This window comes from Procambarus clarkii, chromosome 22 (assembly GCF_040958095.1).
Source record: "Procambarus clarkii isolate CNS0578487 chromosome 22, FALCON_Pclarkii_2.0, whole genome shotgun sequence".
Taxonomy (NCBI): domain Eukaryota; kingdom Metazoa; phylum Arthropoda; class Malacostraca; order Decapoda; family Cambaridae; genus Procambarus; species Procambarus clarkii.
The window spans coordinates 36,222,388-36,245,492 of record NC_091171.1 but is presented as its reverse complement, the minus strand read 5'-3'; the positions used below and the strand labels follow the sequence as shown (position 1 = coordinate 36,245,492).

The 23,105-nt window shown below is 44.9% G+C and overlaps 1 protein-coding gene across 5 annotated transcripts in view; it reads right to left on the bottom strand.

Moving 5' to 3' along the window:
• Nucleotides 1–23,105, bottom strand: part of LOC123758843 (uncharacterized) — a 199,907-nt gene that overhangs the window by 27,650 nt on the left and 149,152 nt on the right. For 4 of the 5 annotated variants that reach the window (XR_011229325.1, XR_011229327.1, XR_011229326.1 and 1 more), the window contains exon 3: nucleotides 14,139–14,321. The exons of the other annotated variant lie outside the window; for it this stretch is intronic. Coding sequence is in view for 1 of the 4 variants with exons in the window: in XM_069328842.1 (XP_069184943.1) it covers nucleotides 14,139–14,321 (183 nt within the window). In the remaining 3 variants the exon portion in view is untranslated. The remainder of the gene's footprint in view (nucleotides 1–14,138; nucleotides 14,322–23,105) is intronic. 5 annotated transcript variants of the gene reach the window in all.

Here is a 23,105-nt window from a genome sequence, read left to right as displayed (position 1 = left end):
TATTCACACTAATCTAGATCCACAGCCTTTGTATTATCTAGCAATATTCTGCCACATGTCTCCTCTCCTCATCTATTACCCTTAGTCTTCTTTATATGGTAAGCTGTGTTCCACTAGTAGTACTGTACCACCAGTTCCACTGTTCCACCAGTTCTACTGTTCCACCAGTTCTACTGTTCCACCAGTTCCATTATAGGTTTGACTCCCTTGGAAGTGCTTCACAGAAACCTTCCTTCAGTACACACATCATCTGCGTCATTGTTTTACTCACTTTCTCTCTTTTCTTGACTGAGGATCTGGGTCATTTACCGCCACTGTCCTTCTTAAGTGGCTGTGTATAAGTCTATTTTTCCCCTTAGTTAAAGTGTCATTTTCATATTTTTTTTTTATATATTTCATATGAATTCCTTTTTTCTTTCTTATAGTTGTTCACTAGTTCTTCTTTTCTGCTCTCTGTCTGTCTTTCTCTCTTTCTCTCTCTCTCTCTCTATCTATCTTTTCAAAGCTCTCTTTTTTTTTCTCAAGGGCCCCTGAGATGCAACCATTGGCTGGTTTTGTACTGTGTTAAGTCTAATATGTATATATTATATATATATATATATATATATATATATATATATATATATATATATATATATATATATATATTGTATGGACGCTGATGCAAAGTACCCTATGTGTGATGATATGCAATGCGTCTTCCTGTGAGGGATTTGTCCTCGCGATCTCATATTGCTCATTGTGATTGCTATTGGAGTTTTCTAACTTTTTTTTTTTTTTTTTTTTTGGGGGGGGGGGCAATATGCCTATGTCTTTTTTTTACTCTCTCTCCCGTTCCTGTTCTTCTATCTCTCCCGATGTTTCTTTTCCTCTCTAAGTCCTCTCAGTTATTACTTGCATGCTTCCTTCTCCTTCTCCGTTGTTTATCTTCTTGTAGTTCTATTTCTTCCATCCCACACTTCATTATTCCCTCCTTCCCATTTGCCTCCCTACTTCCCCTCTCTCTCTCTCTCCCTATACTTCCTTTTTCTCTGTTTTCTTCTCTTCGTGCTCCCATCCCATCTCTTTTCCTCTCTCAAAGGCTGCCACCCTCCCACTCAGCCCCCCTCCCACCCCGCCTCCCTACCACCCCGCCCCCCTCCCACCCATCCCCCCCTCCCACCCATCCCCGTCCCACCCAGCCCCCCTCCAACCCAGCCCCCCTCCCACCACGATCATCAACATCTTGGTGACGATATAAATCAGGTGACCCCCGAGGCAGGAGTCCTGGGCCACAGGGAGAGAGGACTTACCTGAAGGAGATCTTGATCCTGCTTCGGGCAGTTCCACGTCTCTTCAGAAAGAATCCGCCATGAAATATTGAGAGCAAAAAGAGGGTAACACCACCTTAACTTCGTGGGCGGGGGGGGGGGGGGGGAGGTAGGGGGAAGAGGGGAAAGAGCTGAAGGCTTGAGGGGGTGGTGGGGGAAGAGTGGGGGATGGGGTGAAAGGAAGGAGGAGGAACTCATCAGACTTGGAAATGTGTGCTTTCCCCCCTCTCTCCACCACCACCCAGGCCCCCCCCCTGTAACCCACAAAGGGGGGGAAGGGGTAGCAGCAGCCCCCCTGCTGCTCGGGTACATCCCCCGGCCCCGGGTCTGATCCCCCGGCCTGATCCCCGCTAAAGCCCCGGGATTGGCCCCCTCCCTCAGCCACCACGTTTTTATTTGCTTTAAATGACACAACTTTTCGGCTCGTGACCTCGGGATGCGGGAGAGTGGTTGGCTGGGTGGAAGGAAGGAAGGAAGGAAGGAAGGAAGGAAGGAAGGAAGGAAGGAAGGAAGGAAGGAAGGAAGGAAGGAAGGAAGGAAGGAAGGGTGGAAGGAAGGGAGGAAGGAAGGAAGGAAGGAAGGGAGGAAGGAAGGAAGGAAGGAAGGAAGGAAGGAAGGAAGGAAGGAAGGAAGGAAGGAAGGAAGGAAGGAAGGGTGGAAGGAAGGGAGGAAGGAAGGAAGGAAGGAAGGGAGGAAGGAAGGAAGGAAGGAAGGAAGGAAGGAAGGAAGGAAGGAAGGAAGGAAGGAAGGAAGGAAGGAAGGAAGGAAGGAAGGAAGGAAGGGAGGAAGGAAGGAAGGAAGGAAGAGAGGGAGGAAAGAAAAAAGTTAAAACAACCTAATTACGACAGTATAATAACATCGCCATAAAGCCACAACGGAATCACAACAACATCACAGCGTTGTACCACCATCATCACAACGTTGTAACAACATCATCACAACGTTGTAACAACATCATCGCAACGTTGTAACAACATCATCACATCGTTGTAACAACATCATCACAACGTTGAAACAACATCATCACAACGTTGTAACAGCATCGTCACAACGTTGTAACAACATCATCACAACGTTGTAACAACATCATCACAACGTTGTAACAGCATCGTCACAACGTTGAAACTACATGACCACAATGGCCTAACAACATCATCACAATGTTGAAACAACATGACCACAACGTTGTAACAACATCATCGCAACGTTGTAACAACATCATCACAACGTTGTAACAACATCATCACAACGTTGTAACAACATCATCACAACGTTGAAACAACATGACCACAACGTTGTAACAACATCATCACAACGTTGTAACAACATCATCACAACGTTGAAACAACATGACCACAACGTTGTAACAACATCATCACAACGTTGTAACAACATCATCACAACGTTGTAACAACATCATCACAACGTTGTAACATCATCATCACAGCGTTGTGCCACCATCATCACAACGTTGAAACAACATGACCACAACGTTGTAACAACATCATCGCAACGTTGTAACAGCAGCGTCACAACGTTGTAACAACACCATCTCAACGTTGTAACAACATCATCACAACGTTGTAACAACATCATCACAACGTTGTAACAACATCATCACAACGTTGTAACAACATCATCACAACGTTGTAACAACATCTTCACAACGTTGTAACAACATCATCACAACGTTGTAACAACATCATCACAGCATTGTAATGTGATCAAGCTGAGAACTGTGGAGCATCTGGATAGGATCTAGAGGCGGGGGAGGGGGGAGGGGGGGGGGAGGGGGAAGGTCGTTGCCTGACCACCGTGATCGAGACCTATGACAAGGTTACACAAATGTGACAGGAAAAGAAGGCTGGGTAGATGGCATTTTCCTACGGATTCAAAAAACATATAATTGATACTGTTCCTCATGATAGGCTGGTGTAGGAGACGGAGCAACACGCTGGGGGGTAATTGGGCTGACACTAAACTGAGTAAAGGAATATACCTGAAGACCAGAAGACAAACAGTCAGAGGTGAGGTCTCCAACTGGAGAAATGCAACAAGTAGGGGGTCAGGTTATCTTGAGGTTATCTTGAGATGATTTCGGAGCTTTTAGTGTCCCCGCGGCCCGGTCTTCGACCAGGCCTCCACCCCCAGGAAGCAGCCCGTGACAGCTGACTAACACCCAGGTACCTATTTTACTGCTAGGTAACAGGGGCATAGGGGTGAAAGAAAATCTGCCCATTGTTTCTCGCCGGCGCTCGGGATTGAACCCGGGACCACAGGATCACAAGTCCAGCGTGCTGTCCGCTCGGCCGACCGGCTCCCAAAGCTCAATCCCGACCGGTGCCTCAAAGCTCGATTCTGGTATCAAACCTATATTAATGACCTGAGGTATAACGAGCTCGTACACGTCAATGTTCGCAGATGATGCAAATATACTGAAGCATGTGAAAACAGAGGACAGCATAATGTTACTGGAAGACCTTGACAATCTCCAGGAATGGGCGAACAAGTGATTCCAAGAGTTCAATCCAAATAAGTGTAAGGCACGGAAGATTGGGAAGGGAGAAAAAAAGATCAGAAGGTGCCTACACCATACATGGACGGCAACTACAGAGATTTGAAAGAGAACGATATTTGGGAGTGGAAAGAATTCCAACACTAACACCCGAGGCACACATATTCAGGGTGACATCAGCAGCACATGCAACGCTGGCGAACATTGGAACGTCGCTTAGAAACCTATATCAGGACACTTTCAAGGCATTCTAAACAACGTTTACTAGACCAGTATTGGAATATACAAAATTGGGCTGGAACCCATATATTGTGGAGCAAAAAACTCAAACTAAAAACGTGCAAAGGTTTGCAACTAGACTAGTACCAGAGCAGAGAGGGTTAAGCTATGAGGACAGGTTAAAACAACTGGACCTCAAGACCTTGCAGGACAGAATAAACAAAGATTTGTTCACGACATACAAGATACTAGGGGGCAATAGACAAGGTGAACAAGGACAGCCTCTTTAAATTGAGAAAAGGTGGGACAAGAGGACACATGTGGAAGCTGGAAACATATGAGCTTTGAAAATATTCATACCCAGAATGGTTTGAAAATATTCATACCCAGAATGGTATGAAAATATTCATACCCAGAATGGTATGAAAATATTCATACCTAGAATGGTATGAAAATATTCATACCCAGAATGGTATGAAAATTTTCATACCCAGAATGGTATGAAAATATTCATACCCAGAATGGTATGAAAATATTCATACCCAGAATGGTATGAAAATATTCATACCCAGAATGGTATGAAAATATTCATACCCAGAACGGGTGGTTAAGAAACGGTATATGCATATGATGTCTATTCTTGACCAGACCACACACTAGAAAGTGAAGGGACGACGACGTTTCGGTCCGTCCTGGATCATTCTCAAGTCGATTGAGAATGGTCCAGGACGGACCGACACGTCGTCGTCCCTTCACTTTCTAATGTGTGGTCTGGTCAACATATTTCAGCCACGTTATTGTGACTCCTCGCCTGCATGTCTATTCTTCTATTGTCGCTGTATCTGTCGATTGTTTCAGTGGTGTTGGTCATCACTAGAGTATCTCTACTGACTGGTCTGGTTGTGTGTAGAAATCATATGTTCATTGATGGGGGCCGCTTGTTGTATAGACATTGCCAAGCACCTTGAAAGAAATGTTGTCTTGCCTGTACACTGATATCGTTGAGGGCCTACAAGTCTCCATGTGGGCATGTGAAGGCATAAATGACATTCGGTATTTTTACTTGGTGTTATCTTGTTATCTTGAGATGATTTCGGAGCTTTAGTGTCCCCGCGGCCCGGTCCTCGACCAGGCCTCCACCCTCAGGAAGCAGCCCGTGATAGCTGACTAACTCCCAGGTACCTATTTACTGCTAGGTAACAGGAGCATCAGGGTGAAAGAAACTCTGCCGACTGTTTCTCGCCGGCGCCCAGGATCGAACCCGGGATCACAGGATCACGTGTCCAGTGTTCTGTCCGCTCAGCCACTGACTGAGGAGGCTGAGGGTTGCTGAGATGGCTGAGGGTGGCTGAGGGTGGCTGAGGTGGCTGAGGGTGGCTGAGGTGAGGTGAGAATTCTGTCAAGACTGTCCTCCATGATGTGAGCCGCGGGAAAAGAAGTTCCTGTAGAATAGTTTAATGATTCCGCTAACGGATGTGTCAAAGATATCATTACAAGGCAGATGAACCGTCATACTGGTACAGATGATACAGCCAACTCTGCTGTATCTTCTCCGTATACTGTTCTGTTTTACAGGAAGCTCTGTGCCCTCCGTACTTGTCTGGCTCACTTCCTGATTGTCTGCGTTGGTGTTTGTCTGTCTGTCTGTCTGCCGTCAATCAGAATGTCTAGGTAATTGTCTTTTATTGTGTTCTTTTGTATGTTCTATATAAATATGAATGTTTCGTAATTTGTATACTTCTTCATACTTGTCTTACAACCCCTCTCATGTCCCCCCCCCCTCTCTCTCTCTCTCTCTCTCTCTCTCTCTCTCTCTCTCTCTCTCTCTCTCTCTCTCTCTGTCTCTCTCTCTCTCTCTCTCTCTCTCTCTCTCTCTCTCTCTCTCTCTCTCTCTCTCTCTCGTTGCCCACATTACCTCCGCGTTATCTCTATCCGGTCTCTCCTCTCTCTCTCTCCCTCCGGCACCTCCTCTGCTAACCACTAAGGAGTTGTAACGGGCGTGGGAGGGGAGAACAGAGGCGGGAAACAAGGGGAGAAGCAAGACAATCTTCCCTCTCTCTCTCTCCCACCTTCTCCCCTGGCTCTCCTTTGCTCTCCCTCTCCACTGATGCCTTTCAACTATCAATCTTTGGGGGTAATCATTGAGTGTGTGTGAGGCTGATGGTATCTCTCTCACTCCCTTCCATGCTACGGATGCCATTCACTGTTTACCTCTCTCTCTCTCTCTCTCTCTCTCTCTCTCTCTCTCTCTCTCTCTCTCTCTCTCTCTCTCTCTCTCTCTCTCTCTCTCTCTCTCTCTCTCTCTCTCTCTCTCTCTCTATATATATATATATATATATATATATATATATATATAATATATATCTCTCTCTCTCTCTCTCTCTCTCTCTCACCAAAGCGAGCGGGTTCGAATCCTTCTGATCGTACTTATATACTGATTTCCTCATTGATACATCACGTTAATGTGGTTTCATTGTGGGTGAAACTAATCCTGCAGCTTCTGAGTTGCGGATGAGCAGCAATAAGGCTGAAATGTGCCCTCAGCTTCTTCTCTATAGTCACCCCAACAATGATCAACATGCACAACGTTACCTCAGCTTAAACGAACCCAATAATGCAACAACGAAGACCGCGATGGTAACGGCCCAGGAACCACACACTATCATTGCTTCTACTACAAGACCCTCACTACCACCACCACTACCACATCACAACCAGTATACAACAACATCACACCACCATCACGGCAACACGACAGCTGCAACATCATCACAATAAGGAAAGCAACGTCGCTATCACCACAATAGCAACACCACCACCACTATAACATTATCATTATCATCACAACGTCACCACCAAACATCATCACCACAACACCCCAACAAATCCCCCCTCCCTCACAACACCACAACCATAACCCCCCCCCCCCTACAACACCACAGCTGATGGTGTTGTGGGGGTGTTGTGGGGGAGGTGCATACACTACCTAATTGTGTATGCAGGTGTATTTTTATTGTTTGCGTTCACCTGTTTGTGGCTACAGGATCGAGGTGTCAGCTCTTGGACCCCGTCATTCTAACCGTTGGTTATCTAATACACAGATTCTCGACCTATTTTTTCTATAACATATATATCTACTAAATATCTCTCTTTATCTCTGTCTCTCTCTCTCACACACACACATTCCCAGGATGCAACCGTCTAGCAGCTGTCTAACTCCCGGGTACCTGTTTACCGCTAGGTGAATAGATGCATCATGGGAAAGAAACTCTGCCCATCTGTGTCTGTCTCAGCCGGGAATCGATCCCGGACCCTTAAGATTACGACCCCCGAGCGCTCTCCGCTCGGCCGCGAGGACCTGTGTGCATGAGAGAGCACGGGCTCATGCAGAGAGCAGGGGAAACTGCGGGAATTTATCTGTAAATGGGTAAACCCCATTTTCCCTACCACAAACGCAAGCGATTCTCGTTTAGTTAATTTAGTTAAACTCGCGGCAAAATTTACCCCAAGGTGTTTATCTCAAATGTTTACCTTTAGTGTTTAAATGTTTAATATATTTTGGTAGTATTGTCCTATCAACCAGATCATAAACATTCACAATAATATCTGAGAAGTACCAAACTGGTACCCAACTGAGACTTTAAACCTTTTCTGAATCAAATATATATATCGACCGTGATACCAGGAAAAACAAATAAAGTTGACGGACAACATATAACGTTTAAAAATACAACAATAAAAATCCTATTGACACCACTTATCTTAGTGCATAAAAATCCCATCAATCGTCAACCCAACATCATCATTTAGTCGGGAAACTCGAGGAGGAGTATTTAGAAGAGAGTGGACAGAATGGGGTTAAGGATCACTGGGAGCAAAAACTAAGGCTATCGAGTGGCGGCCGAGACGCTGATTACCATCTTAACCCATTAAAAGATAAACACCCTATTGAAACTTTGCCCACTTCCACGGTCCTGATCTTAGATACCAGGGAGGAAGGGAAGGGGGGGAGGGGGAGGGGGAGGGGGAGAGAGAGAGAGAGAGAGAGAGAGAGAGAGAGAGAGAGAGAGAGAGAGAGAGAGAGAGAGAGAGAGAGAGAGAGAGAGAGAGAGAGAGAGAGAGAGACAGAGAGAGAGAGAGAGACAGAGAGACAGACAGACAGACAGACAGACAGACAGACAGACAGACAGACAGACACACACACACACACACACACACACACACACACACACACACACACACACACACACACACACACACACACACACACACATAGGGGCCTCGTAGCCTGGTGGCAACCCGTTCTCGCAAATTTAATAAGTCAATATTGACTTATTAACTACGTGCATAGGTGACATACTTAACATAATAGATACCCTTAAAAAGATTCATAGAAAACACCAACCTTACCTAACCTACTTAGTATGTTAAGATAAGCATCTTATTGCTTCGTATCTACAATTATTACCTAACCTATAATAAGTATAGGTTAAGTAATAATTGTAATTACGAAGCAATAAGATGCTTATCTTAAGATACTAACAAGGTTAGGTAAGGTCGGTGTTTTCTATGAATCTTTTTAAGGGTATCTATTATGTTTAGTATATCACCTATGCACGTAGTTAATAAGTCAATATTAACTTTACGAATTTGCGAGAACGGGTTGCTGGTGGATAGCGCGCAGGACTCGCAATTCTGTGGTGCGGGTTCGATTCCCGTACGAGGCAGAAACAAATGGGCAAAGTTTCTTTCACCCTAAATGCCCCTGTTACCTAGCAGTAAATAGGTACCTGGGAGTTAGTCTGCAGTCACGGGCTGCTTCCTGGGGTGTGTGTGTGTGGTGTGGAGAAAATAGGAGTAGTAGAAACAGTTGATTGACAGTTGAGAGGCTGGCCGAAAGAGCAGAGCTCAACCCCCGCAAGTACAACTAGGTGAATATAGAAAGTAGAAAGCCTCAAATTAAGCATATATATTATATATATATATATATATATATATATATATATATATATATATATATATATATATATATATATATATATATATGTCGTACCTAGTAGCCAGAACGCACTTCTCAGCCTACTATGCAAGGCCCGATTTGCCTAATAAGCCAAGTTTTCCTGAATTAATATATTTTCTCTATTTTTTTTCTTATGAAATGGTAAAGCTACCCATTTCATTATGTATGAGGTCAATTTTTTTTTATTGGAGTTAAAATTAACGTAGATATATGACCGAACCTAACCAACCCTACCTAACCCAACCTAACCTATCTTTATAGGTGAGGTTAGGTTAGGTACCCGAAAAAGTTAGGTTAGGTTAGGTTAGGTAGGTTAGGTAGACGAAAAACAATTAATTCCTGAAAACTTGGCTTATTAGGCAAATCGGGCCTTGCATAGTAGGCTGAGAAGTGCGTTCTGGCTACTAGGTACGACATATATATATATATATATATATATATATATATATATATATATATATATATATAACTGCAGTTGACCAGGGGACAGGAAGCCTGAACTTTGGATTTGCATCCACGTCCCCCCACCCCCCTAACCCCCACTGTGGTTACAACTACCGAGCGTCACAAGGGCACAACCCACAACAGGGTCTAATTACCTCCTGGGTAATTAATAACTACTTGATGATCAGACGCCTCAGATGTAAGGTAACCCCTCCTCCTCCTCCCTCCCACCCTCCCTAGGCCAACTACCTCATTCAACCCATAACAGTTGCGTAGATCCGGTGGGGGGGGGGGGGGGGGAGCGATACCTTTTTACTGTTAGGTGAACAGGTGCATTAATTGTAAGGTAAGGTTCCCTTCCCCCTCTATCCCTATGCCAACTATTCCCTCACTCAAAACATCCACAATTCCTTCCTCCACATAATCAACAATCAGTTTATCGCCAGCTCTTCCATTAACACAATCACTGCCATCTTCTCTCTCCTTCTCTCTCTCTCTCTCTCTCTCTCTCTCTCTCTCTCTCTCTCTCTCTCTCTCTCTCTCTCTGTCTGTCTGTCTGTCTGTCTGTCTGTCTCTCTCTCTCTCTCTCTCTCTCTCTCTCTCTCTCTCTCTCTCTCTCTCTCTCTCTCTCTCTCTCTCTCTCTCTCTCTCTCTCTCTCTCGCCACAATCATCACCTCATGCTCCATAAAACGCCATTATAACATACCCCCCCCCTTGCTCCACACAAGGGGGGCAGAGCAGGGTGACAGGGGCCTCGTAGCCTGGTGGATAGCGCGCAGGACTCGTAATTCTGTGGTGCGGGTTCGGTTCCCGCACCAGGCAGAAACAAATGGGTTAATTTCTTTCACCCTGAATGCCCCTGTTACCTAGCAGTAAATAGGTACCTGGGAGTTAGTCAGCTGTCACGGGCTGCTTCCTGGAGTGTGTGTGTGGTGTGAAGAAAAAAAATAGTAGTAAACAGTTGATTGACAGTTGAGAGGCGGGCCGAAAGAGCAGAGCTCAACCCCTGCAAACACAACTAGGTGAACACAACTAGGTGAACACACAATCACCACCTCCCACGCCACACTATAACCCCGCACAACAATCCCCCCCTCTCCCCCTCTCCCCCTCTCCCCCCTCCACCCCCTCCACCCCCCCCCACACACGAAGGGAATCAGGTCGTTTATACCAATAAATACCGCCAGCATCTTAGACAATAAAGGAGAGACCTAAGGAAGGAAAAGGAGAATAATTTGACGTTAACATCTTCCCATTGTCCGATGTGGGGAAGAGGGGAAAGGGGATGGGGAAGGGGGGTGTAAAGGAGGGGTGACGGGGCCTTGGGTAAAGGGAGGGGTGAGGGGAGGTTAGGGGGGGAGGGGTATTAGGGGGTTAGAGGTGTTGGGTCGTAGGGGTTGGAGATCGGGGGGTAGGGGGTGGGGATAGGGTGAAATACTGTACTGGGCCAGTTTAGATAAGACGCGAATCTATTACACGTTGAGTGAGGGGAGGAAAGAGGGTGTTAGTGGGGAACCCTCCCCCCCTCTTCTCTCTCTCTCTCTCTCTCTCTCTCTCTCTCTCTCTCTCTCTCTCTCTCTCTCTCTCTCTCTCTCTCTCTCTCTCTCTCTCTCTCTCTCTCTTCTCTCTCTCGTACACACGTCTGTGTGTATTTTCTAACTGTATTTATTATTTGAGTCTGCAGAATCGAGCAATTAGCTCTTGTGACCCCACCTTTCTAACTAATCTATTTTTCCTCTATTATCTATTACATGTATTTTCAAACACACATACATCCCCAGGAAGCAGCCCGTAGCAGCTGTCTAACTCCCAGGTACTTATTTATTGTTAGGTGAACAGGCACATTGGAGTGAAAGAAACTGTCCGTTTGTTTCCACCTCTGTCTGGGATCGATCAGTTACCGAACCCTAGGACTACGAATACCGAGCGCTGTCCACTCAGCCGTCAGGCCCTCTGTGCGTGTGTGTGTGTGTTTGTGTGTGTGTGTGTGTGTGTGTGTGTGTGTGTGTTTGTGTGTGTGTGTGTGTGTGTGTGTGTGTGTGTGTGTGTGTGTGTGTGTGTGTGTGTGTGTGTGTGTACTCATCTAGTTATACTCACCTGGTTGTACTCACCTAGTTGTGCTTTCGGGGGGTTGAGCTCTGGCTCTTTGGTCCCGTCTCTCAACCGTCAATCAACTGGTGTACAGGTTCCTGAGCCTACTGGGCTCTATCATATCTACATTTGAAACTGTGTATGGAGTCAGCCTCCACCACATCACTACCTAATGCATTCCATCTGTTAACTACTCTGACACTGAAAAAGTTCTTTCTAACATTCCTTTGGCTCATTTGAGTACTCAGTCTCCACCTGTATCCCCTTGTTCGCGTACCACCCGTGTTAAATAATCCATCCTTGTCAACCCTGTCAATTCCCCTGATAATTGTGTATGTGGTGATCATGTCTCCCCGAGCTCTTCTGTTTTCCAGCGACGTGAGGTGCATTTCACGCAGCCTTTCCTCGTAAACTAATGCCTCTTAGTTCTAGGACTAGCCTAGTGGCATACCTCTGAACTTTTTCCAGTTTCGTCTTGTGCTTGACAAGGTACGGGCTCCATTCTGGGGCCGCATACTCCAGGATTGGCCTTACATATGTGGAATACGAGTGTGTGTGTGTAAGATGATCAGAATTGCATTTCACATTTGTAAACGCACATTAATCGCATAATGTATAAGAAAACTTAACCTCGAATTCTGTTTATACAGGACAGACGTAAATCTGTGTATTTATGTATGTAGGATTAGTCTAGCATTTTAAAAGCACTACAGTCACCTTCTGTGGTTGATTGTTCAATAAATCACTGAAATATATGTTTAACAGATCTCTAACCCTGTCTATGGAGGACAGAAGAAACTGTATATATGCTGGTTAGCAGTGTAAATGTGTGGACATGTCTGTGGTTGGAAAAAAAAAACACACTCCCACTCTCTCTCTCTCTCTCTCTCTCTCTCTCTCTCTCTCTCTCTCTCTCTCTCTCTCTCTCTCTCTCTCTCTCTCTCTCTCTCTCTCTCTCTCTCTCTCTCTTTTCCATTTATTGACATTGAAGAAAATGGAAGTGTAAAAGACAAACGTTTGAGAGAAAACGGTTAAGTGGAGCTGTTCAAGACTGTAGGTGGGTGTTAGGTGAGTGTGGGCGACTGTAGGTGGGTGTTAGGTGAGTGTGGGCGACTGTAGGTGAGTGTGGGCGACTGTAGGTGGGTGTTAGGTGAGTGTGGGCGACTGTAGGTGGGTGTTTGGTGAGTGTGGGCGACTGTAGGTGGATATATGGGGTAGAGGAGTATGGGTGAGTCCAGGTTGAAACAGGTGGGCATAGATGAATGTAGGTGGGTCTGGATGAGTGTAGGTGAGTATAGGTGGGGTGTAGGTGGGTATGAATATGGGTGAGTGTAGGTGTGTATAGGTGGGTGTGAGATGAGTGTATGTGAATGTTAATTGGGTGAACGTGGATGTAGGTGAGTGTAGTTGGATAAAGGCGGATGTAGACGGATGTACATTGCTTGATGAAAGCATGTCTGTGGACGTACCTTAGCACAACAGAACAAGAACACAAGCAAGATAACAGAACCTTAAGATATTCGTATAAATAATAACTATACCAATATTATTAACTTTCAAGTAACCGGATTTTACCCTAAGTGGCCAGATACCATTATACAGTCATCCAGAATCTCTTGAAGGCGGAAGTTATCGTAATCCATTGAGTAGTGAGCCTCTGGTGAGACGGACTGAGACACCTGGTGCTGTCTAAGACACTCTTAAGTAACTCTGGCAGCTCTTCTTGTGATATACTTACCTCATCATGTTCCAGTCGGTATATAGTGGCGTGTGTCTGGGGGAGGCTAGATTCATTTAAACATTTAAGCAACACGCTTTCGAAACCTCTACATCTTTCCTCAATCATGGCGGCATTGTTTACATTTATTAAACAGATTATGAACGCCTAAGCACTATACGAGACTGTTTATAACAATAATAACCTTGGGTTGGGAGGTTTCCAAGCTCAGTAAACGCTTTAATAAATGTAAACAAAGCCGCCATATGATTATGGAAAGATGCACAGGTTTCGTAAGGGGTTGCATAAATGCTTGATGAATCTGGACTCTCCCAGACACACGCCGCTATACCGTCTGGACCATGATGAGGGAAGAATATATCACCAGAAGAGCTGCTAGACTTACCTAAGAGTGTCTTAGACAGCACCAAGTGTCTCAGTCCGTCTCACCAGATCCGTCTTATTCGATCCTCTTCCCTGGCCTCAATAGATACATACATCAGGGTCCTGTGCCTCCACTGTGCTCCTCTTAGTGCAGTTTCCCCTCAAGGGAAAGAAGAATTGTCCTTCAACTGACCTTATACGACCCTTGTTATGTTGACCTCGGAGTTGTAATGATGCTTAAAATGTAATTGACTATTAGAAGTGATTTAGGGAAGTATGTCAGGTTAGTGCAGCAGGGGGAAGGAGGTCTAAGGGAAGTGGATTAAGGGAAGTAACCAATTCTAAAGGGTCTAGGGGTGAACTGAATGGGGGGGGGTTAGTAGTTGGATGGGGATAGGTTTAACAATGGGGTTCAACTGACGTCGGAGACGACTTACCGTCCTCGTCTTCGTCGGAGTCGGAGTCGGAGTCGATCGTGGTGCTGTTGTCGGGTTCGTGGGTCGGGAGGGCGGCTCCGAACCGCTGCAGGCAGATGTCCAGGTGCTGAGCGAGGAGGCGCCCCGGCCGACGTCCCACCAGCTTCTGAAGACGGCGTCTCGTCAGGTCACACAGCTCGCCGCCTGCGGGACACGGCTCAACTACCTCACTTGTTTCTTCATCAATCTTGTGTCTAAAGTGCATGTCTCGATTTTGTGTGTTCGAGTATATTTGTCTGTGTCTCTATCTAGGTGTATGCCTATCCGTCCAAATCTATATCTTGGTGTATGCTTATCCATCTGTATCTATATCTGGGTGTATGCTTATCCATCTGTATCTATATCTGGGTGTATGCTTATCCATCTGTATCTATATCTGGGTGTATGCTTATCCATCTGTATCTATATCTGGGTGTATGCTTATCCATCTGTATCTATATCTGGGTGTATGCTTATCCATCTATCAATTTGGGTAAATGCATGTCTGTCTTTATATATATATATATATATATATATATATATATATATATATATATATATATATATATATATATATATATATATATATATATGCGAACAAGCCCGAATGGTCCCCAGGACTATATGCGACTGAAAACTCACACCCCAGAAGTGACTCGAACCCATACTCCCAGGAGCAACGCAACTGGTAACTACAGGGCGCCTTAATCCGCTTGACCATCACGGCCAGACAATCTTGTTCGCATTTGTGTTCCTCACGTGTGCCCCAAAGAATGAGGTGATTTGGTGAAATGCTATGCCCAAGATTACCATCCGAGTTGCCGGCGGGGAAGTGGTTCAAATAGCTTTGGCTACCACTTCCTTTTGTCCGGCCGTGATGGTCAAGCGGATTAAGGCGCCCTGTAGTTACCAGTTGCGTTGCTCCTGGGAGTATGGGTTCGAGTCACTTCTGGGGTGTGAGTTTTCAGTCATATATATATATATATATATATATATATATATATATATATATATATATATATATATATATATATATATATATATATATGCGTGCAGACAACGAATCACAATAACGAGGCTGAAGATGTGATGACCAAACTATACATCAGAAAATGAAGCAACGACGACGTTTCGGTCCGTCCTGAATCATTACCAAGTCGTGTGGTAGGAAAGAGGAAGGTCCGGGCAAATAAATAAGGTAAGAGCGTGAGATGAGGAGCATTGTTTGTATCTACAGACTTAACACTTGTGTTCCTTAAGTCTGTCATTGAGTGTACAATGACAGTTTCACTAAAGTATTGGAGAGGACAAGACAGGAACAGGAAAAAAGAGAAGGCACCAGCAACATTAGAAGCAGGAGGAGCAGTGTGTGAACCAGATTACTAAGAAGTATGTTAGTTTGTCGAAAGGTTAGTTTGATGTCAAGAGGACGAAGGGCATTAGTGAGAATTTTGAGTTCAGATATGAAGGGAAGGCAGATCAGAGTGATACCAGTGTTGGAAATGGGTTTAGAATGAAAAAAAAATTGTTGAGATTAGACATTGATAAAATGTAAGGGGTAACCAAGGCGAGAGAAAGACATGTAAATAATAGAATGTTCGTAATCAAGAAACTGAGGGTCACTGTTGTGAAGGAAGAGACAAGAACACTTTTCTTTACGGAAGGTGGATGGTAGGAGAAGTGAATGTACATTCCACTATGGAGAGGTAAATAAAGAAAGAGAAACTAGACACAGAGCTGTGAACAGGAATGTCTAGGAAAGAAAGAAAGGAATTAGATTCCCATTCAACTTTGAAATTGATAACAAGACAGATTGATAAAAGAGGAGAGGAAAGGCTGGAAAATACTAGTCATGAGGCCATACAGTAAAAATATGTCATCAACATAGCGAAGCCAGAGAGAGAGACGGGCAAGAAGAGGGGAGAAGGAGGGACCCATAGGGACACAGGAAATGTGAAAGAAGTATTTTTCATTGAAAGAGAAGGAGTTAGAGTCAACATACTGATAAGTTCGAGAAAAACGTCAGAAGGAAGCGAGGATGAAGGTCTTCAATCGCCTTCTGGTCAAGGAAAGAGAGAGAACATCATAAATGGGAACGTTAGTAAAGAGAAATTGAAATTGAATTGAAATAAGTTTATTGAGGTAAAATACACACAAAGGGATGAGGTAGCTCAAGCTATTCTCACCCCGTTCAGTACATCGTGTTAATGCATACATATACACACATCACAAACAATAAACATATTACCAAACAATCTGAGAGATAAACATATACATTTCCTCCTTCACAAGTAGTATGGTATCAGACGTACACATAAATACTTTTATGACCTAGGTATACTGTAATAGACAATTTTTAGTAAAGAGAATCAACATCAAGGCTCAGCATCTTTGAGGGAGGCTGCAAGCGCAATCTTTCGATGAAGTCCTGAGAGTAACGGAGGTGGGCAGGATAAAATGTACCAGGATAAGTGGTGAGAGATTTGGCAGGCCAGGATTGGCATAGCCCACAGAGCTTCTTGAAGAAATGATAGGACGAAAGAGAAGCACAAGGTTTGTGAATTTTAGATTCACAAACATTCAGTTTGTGAATGTTTCCGTAGAAACAAGGAAGAGAAGGGCAAATAAAACGGAAACGTTTGACGAGATCAAAGTCAGGAGGACAGAGATTAGAGAGCTGTCTGTCTTGTCTTATGTTTACGGTCAAAAGAAGTTTTAAGGTGATCCAAAGAGTTAGAACCTACAGGAGGATGTATGTAGAGTGAGCAAAACTATTTTTCTTTTCTTCCCTTCCTTTACCCGATTCTCCTTATTCTTACTTTTTCTCCTGTCTTACCATTCTTACCCCGACCATTTAGATTGGGCGATAGAGCGACGGTCTCGCTTCTTGCAGGTCGGCTTTCAATCCCCGACCGTCCAAGTGGTTGGGCAACGTCCATTCCTTTCGTCCTATCCTAAGTCTTTATCTTTATCCCTTCCAAAGTGCTATAATGTCCTTATTGCTTTCTCCCGATAATTACCTGACCTCTTATTCTTTTCTTTCATCTTATGCTGTCCTTCCATCGACTTATTCTTTCATCTCTCTCTTACCTTTCATCTTATTCTTACCGTCAACTTTCTCTTGCATTCATCCCACCTCTCATGCCTCTCTCTCTCTCTCCCATCACATTTTTTGTCTTGTCCGCTCTCTTTCAGTTACACGACTTGATAATGATCCAGGACGGACCAAAACACTGTCGTTTCTTCACTTTTCTGGTATGTGGTTTGGATGTCACATATATCCACATAGAAAACAAAAGTTAGAGCCAAAACTGCTAGAGTGGTATAGACTGGATATGTCACAATTCCAGAGCGCCAGGAATGTATAACTCAGTGTAAGAAGAGAGGCAGAGAGACAGTATGAAAATGACATAGCAAATAAAGCCAAGATCTATCCAAATTTGTTCCACTGTCACGTCAGGAGGCAAACAACAGTGAAAGAATAGTTGAGAAAACTGAGAATGTGTGACGACAGGTACACAAAGAATGACAGAGAGGTGTGTAAAGAAATCATCAAGAAATTCCAGGAGGTCTTCACAGTAGAACAAGGAGAGGTTGCAACAAGCCGGGAAGCTTTGGAAGGGTTCGAGATTTCCAGAGATGAAGTTAGGAGGTATCTGTTGGATTTGGACGTGAGGATGGCTGTAGTACAGTGACGGAAACTCACCATGGATACTAAAAAAATGTGCATAAGCACTTTGCTTACCACTCTCAATTGTATAGTCACTGGAAACAGACCTACCAGAAATATGGAAGACAGTTAATGTAGTCGCAATAAACAAAAAGAGTGACAGGCAAGAGGCACTGAACTACAGGCCGGTGGCCCTAACTTGTATACCATGCAAGGTGATGGAGAAGAGTGTGAGGAAAAACTTAGTATCACATCTGGAGAGAAGAGACCTAATTCGTGACACACCACCATCATGGGTTCAGAGATGGCAGACCATAAACCTCACTGGTCTAATGAAATTCTACGATCAGGTGACAAATATTAAGCAAGAAAGAGAAGGCTGGGCAGACTGTATTTTCTTGGACTGTCGGAAAGCCTTCGACACGGGACCCTATTAGACGCTGGTGCACAAAATGAGAGGATGCGAGGCAATGATGAACCAGCTAGACTCGACTTAATATTCACCCTGAATGAGTCAGAAATAAGGGAAGTCAAAGTTGAAGCCCCCATAGGAATGAGTGACCACAGTGTACTGACCTTTGAGTACTTGGTGGAGGTAGGGATAACCTATCCAAGGATGGGAGTGGAGGGGAAAAGACTGAATTACCGAAGAGGAAAATATGACGAGATGAGGAACTTCCTCAGGGGAATACCATGGGAAACAGAACTTAGAGACAAGAATGTGCAGGTCATGATGGATATTGTCACCCAAAAGTGCCAGGAAGCTGCAGACAGGTTTATCCCCGTCCAAAAGGAGAAAAACGAAAAACAACAGAAAAACCCATGGTTCAACCAGGAATGTAAGGTAGCGAAACAACTGAGTAAAAGAACATGGAGAAACTACAGAAATAACAGAACACCAGAGAGCAGGGAGAGATACCAGAGGGCCAGAAATGAGTACATCAGAGTGAGGAGGGAAGCAGAGAGACAGTTTGAAAATGACATCGCGAGTAAAGCCAAGACCCAACCAAAGCTGCTCCACAGCCATATCAGGAGGAAAACAGCAGTGAAGGAACAAGTGATGAAGCTGCGGAAAGGGGAGAACAGATACACAGAGAATGACAAGGAGGTGTGTGAAGAACGCAACAAGAGATTCCAGGAGGTCTTCACAATAGAACAAGGAGAAGCCCCTGCACTAAATGAGGAGGCGGCAAACCAAGCAACCTTGGAGGAATTTGACCTCACCAGTGATGAGGTCAAAAGGTGTCTGCTGGAGCTAGATGTGACAAAGGCTGTTGGGCCTGATAGAATCTCACCATGGATACTAAAGGAAGGTGCAGAAGCACTAAGTGTGCCACTCTCTATGGTGTATAACAGGTCACTGGAAACAGGAGACTTACCAGAAAGTTGGAAGACAGCTAACGTGGTCCCAATATACAAAAAGGGTGACAGGCAAGAGGCACTGAATTACAGGCCAGTTTCCTTAACTTGTATACCATGCAAGGTGCTGGAGAAGATCGTGAGGAAAAGGCTCGTAGAGCATCTGGAGGGAAATAACTTTGTAACGCACCACCAACATGGGTTCAGAGATGGTAAATCGTGCCTCACAGGTTTAATAGAATTTTATGACCAGGCAACGAAAATTAGGCAGGAAAGAGAAGGGTGGGCCGACTGCATTTTCCTGGATTGCCAAAAAGCCTTTGACACAGTACCCCATAAAAGGCTGTTAAAAAAGTTGGAGCAACAGGCAGGAGTAAAAGGGTGCTCCAGTGGATAAGGGAGTACTTAAGCAACAGGAAACAGCGAGTAACGGTGAGGGGGGAGACATCAGAGTGGCGAGATGTCACCAGCGGAGTCCCACAGGGCTCAGTACTTGGACCCATCCTGTTTCTAATATATGTGAACGATCTTCCAGAGGGTATAGACTCATTCCTCTCGATGTTTGCTGATGATGCAAAAATTATGAGAAGAATCAAGACGGATGAAGATAGACAGAGACTACAGGATGACCTGGATAAACTGGAGGAATGGTCTAGAAAATGGCTGCTGAAGTTAAACTCTGGAAAGTGTAAGGTGATGAAATTAGGCGAAGGCAGCAGGAGGCTGAACACAAGGTATCATCTGGGAGGGGAAATCCTGCAAGAATCAAATAGAGAGAAGGATCTGGGGGTTGATATCACACCGAACCTGTCTCCAGAGGCCCACATCAAAAGAATATCATCAGCGGCATATGCTAGACTGGCCAACATAAGAACTGCCTTCAGAAACTTGTGTAAGGAATCTTTCAGAACCCTGTATACCACTTATGTAAGACCAATCCTGGAGTATGCAGCTCCAGCCTGGAGTCCATACCTAGTTAAACACAAGACAAAGTTAGAGAAGATTCAGCGGTATGCCACCAGGCTCGTCCCGGAATTGAGAGGATTGAGCTACGAGGAAAGGCTAAAGGAGCTGAACCTCACATCCCTGGAAAACAGAAGAGTAAGGGGAGACATGATAACCACCTACAAAATTCTCAGGGGAATTGACAGGGTGGACAAAGACAAACTCTTCAGCACGGGTGGGACACGAACAAGGGGACACAGGTGGAAACTTAGTACCCAGATGAGCCACAGAGACGTTAGAAAGAATTTTTTCAGTGTCAGAGTAGTTAATAAATGGAATGCATTAGGAAGTGATGTGGTGGAGGATGACTCCATACACAGTTTCAAATGTAGATATGATAGAGCCCAATAGGCTCAGGAATCTGTACACCAGTTGATTGACAGTTGAGAGGTGGGACCAAAGAGCCAAAGCTCAACCCCCGCAAGCACAATTAGGTGAGTACAATTAGGTGAGTACAAGTTGGAGACAAAAGCACGAGCAACTGGTAGGGAAAGTAAGTAATTATCAGAAGATAATTGTGAGGGGTGAGGTGTAAGGATGATGTGATGTCACTAACGGAGTCCCACAGGGTTCTCTACTCGGACCTATCCCATTTTTATAGTCGTAAATGATCTTCCAGAGTGAACAGACTTATTCCTATCAATATTTGCTGCTGTTGCTAAAATTATGAGAAGGATTAAGGCAGAGGAAGACAGCATGAAGCATCAAGATGACCTGGACAAACTGAAGCAATGGCCTGAAAAGTGACTATTAAAGTTTAAATCAGGTAAATGTAAAATAATGAATACAGGGCTAGGGAGCAGGAGACCAGATACAGGGTACCATTTGGAAGATGAAATCCTTTGGGAATCTGGGAGATTTAAATTTTAATTATCAGGGGAAAGCGCCAAGCCATTACGATTTTATAGCACTTGGAAGAGGTCGGGATAAGAATTTGGGATAGGAGGGGGGGGGGAAGGGAATGATGCCCAACCACTTGGACAGTCGAAAAATTGAACGCCGACCTGCATGAAGCGAGACCGTCGCTCTAACGTCCAGTACAAGTGGCTGGGTATCTAGAAGAAAGATCTGTGAGTTGATATCTCGCCAGACATATCCCCTGAAGCCCACATCAAGAGGATATCATCAGCGGTCTATGCTAGGTTGGCTAGCATTAGAACTGCCTTTAGAAATTGTTTAAGGAAGCATTAAGGACCTATATATATATATATATATATATATATATATATATATATATATATATATATATATATATATATATATATATATATATACCACATATGTCAGATCAATGCTGGAGTATGCAGCTCCAGCGTGGAACCCGTGAGGGGTAAGAGCTACGAGGAGAGAGTATAGGAGCTGAACCTCACGTCGCTGGGAGAAAGAAAATTTAGGGGAGACATGATCACCGCATGCAAAATTCTCTGTGAACTTAAAAGGGTGGTACACACACTAAGAAACACAGGTGGAAACTCAAATGAGCCATAAAGACGTTAGAGGGAACTGTTTAGTGTCAGCGTAGTTAACAAAAGGAATGCATTAGGCAGTGATGTGGTGGAGTCTGACTCCATACACAGTTTAAATGTAGATGTGATAGAGCCCAATAGTCTCCGGAACCTGTACACCAGTTGACAGTTGAGAGGCGGGACTAAAGAGCCGACGCTCAACCCCACACAAGCATAACTAGCTCAGTACTATTAGATGAGTACACATACACACACACACACATTTATTTTTTTATTATTGACACAACCATAAGAAATAGACATTAACGTTTATTATCATTATAATTACATGTGGACAAGTGTAGACTCTTGTGGACAAGTGTAGACTCATGTGGACAAGTGTAGACACTTGTGGACAAGTGTAGACTCTTGTGGACAAGTGTAGACTCTTGTGGACAAGTATAGATTCTTGTGGACGGGTTGTCCAGCCTACGGTATCCATGGCTACGCTCCCCCCTCACCCTGTGACAGCTCTGTAGTCCTGGGTCACCTTGCCCACTCACACACCGCTGCCGGCACCCGTTGCCGAGGACCTGCCCGCCTCTTTAACAAGGCCCAAGGACCCGCCGGCCGCTTTAACAAGGCCCGAGGACCTGCCCGCCTCTTTAACAAGGGCCGAGGAAAATAGTTCCATCAGTGTTGTCAACACCGGCCGATGATTGCTCCGTGGCTTCAGCGCCTGAAGCACCCACATCCGGAGGGAGAAATAGTTGTCGATCTAGCAGTACTGGGATGAGTACTGTAGTAACCGGGCGAGGCTGTACACGTCACTGGCGGGGGTGCATGGGTGGCCTTTTACGACCTCGGGAGCAATGTGAAGGCACTGCTAGGCAGTCTGGTCTAAGCTGACCCGAGCGCCATCTTGTACAGCCAAGCCGAAGTCTATAAGAGTGGCCTGGACACCATTGCTGGTGCGCTTCACGCAAACATTGTTGGCCTTTATATCCATGTGTATCCATCCCCGAGCATGGATGGTACTCATGATCCGGCACACCTGACTGCTGACCTCAAGACACATCTGAACGGAGGTCTGCCGTCGCTCGAGTATATCCGACCAGGTCTCCCCGGAGTACTCTGTGATCAGGGTGAGGGCCTCGGGGCACACACCAATCAACTTCTGCACCCCAGCCAATCCTTGCAGCGCCGACAGAGCCTATATCTCCTAGATGAGCGTTTGAGTACCATAGGGAGTGGTCCAGCAGGTCTTGGCGACCCACAGCGAGGAGGAGACCGAGACCAACTGGCAGCTGCCGTAGCCGCCAGACCCCAGCATCCTGGTAGAGTCCTTGTCCATGACGAAGGAGAGGAAGGAGGGCCCGAAAATGTTCACCTGACACTGCTCACACACTTCTCTAAGGCGGCCCACGCTCTCTTCTCTAGCCATTGCCATCATGACTAAGAATATCCTTC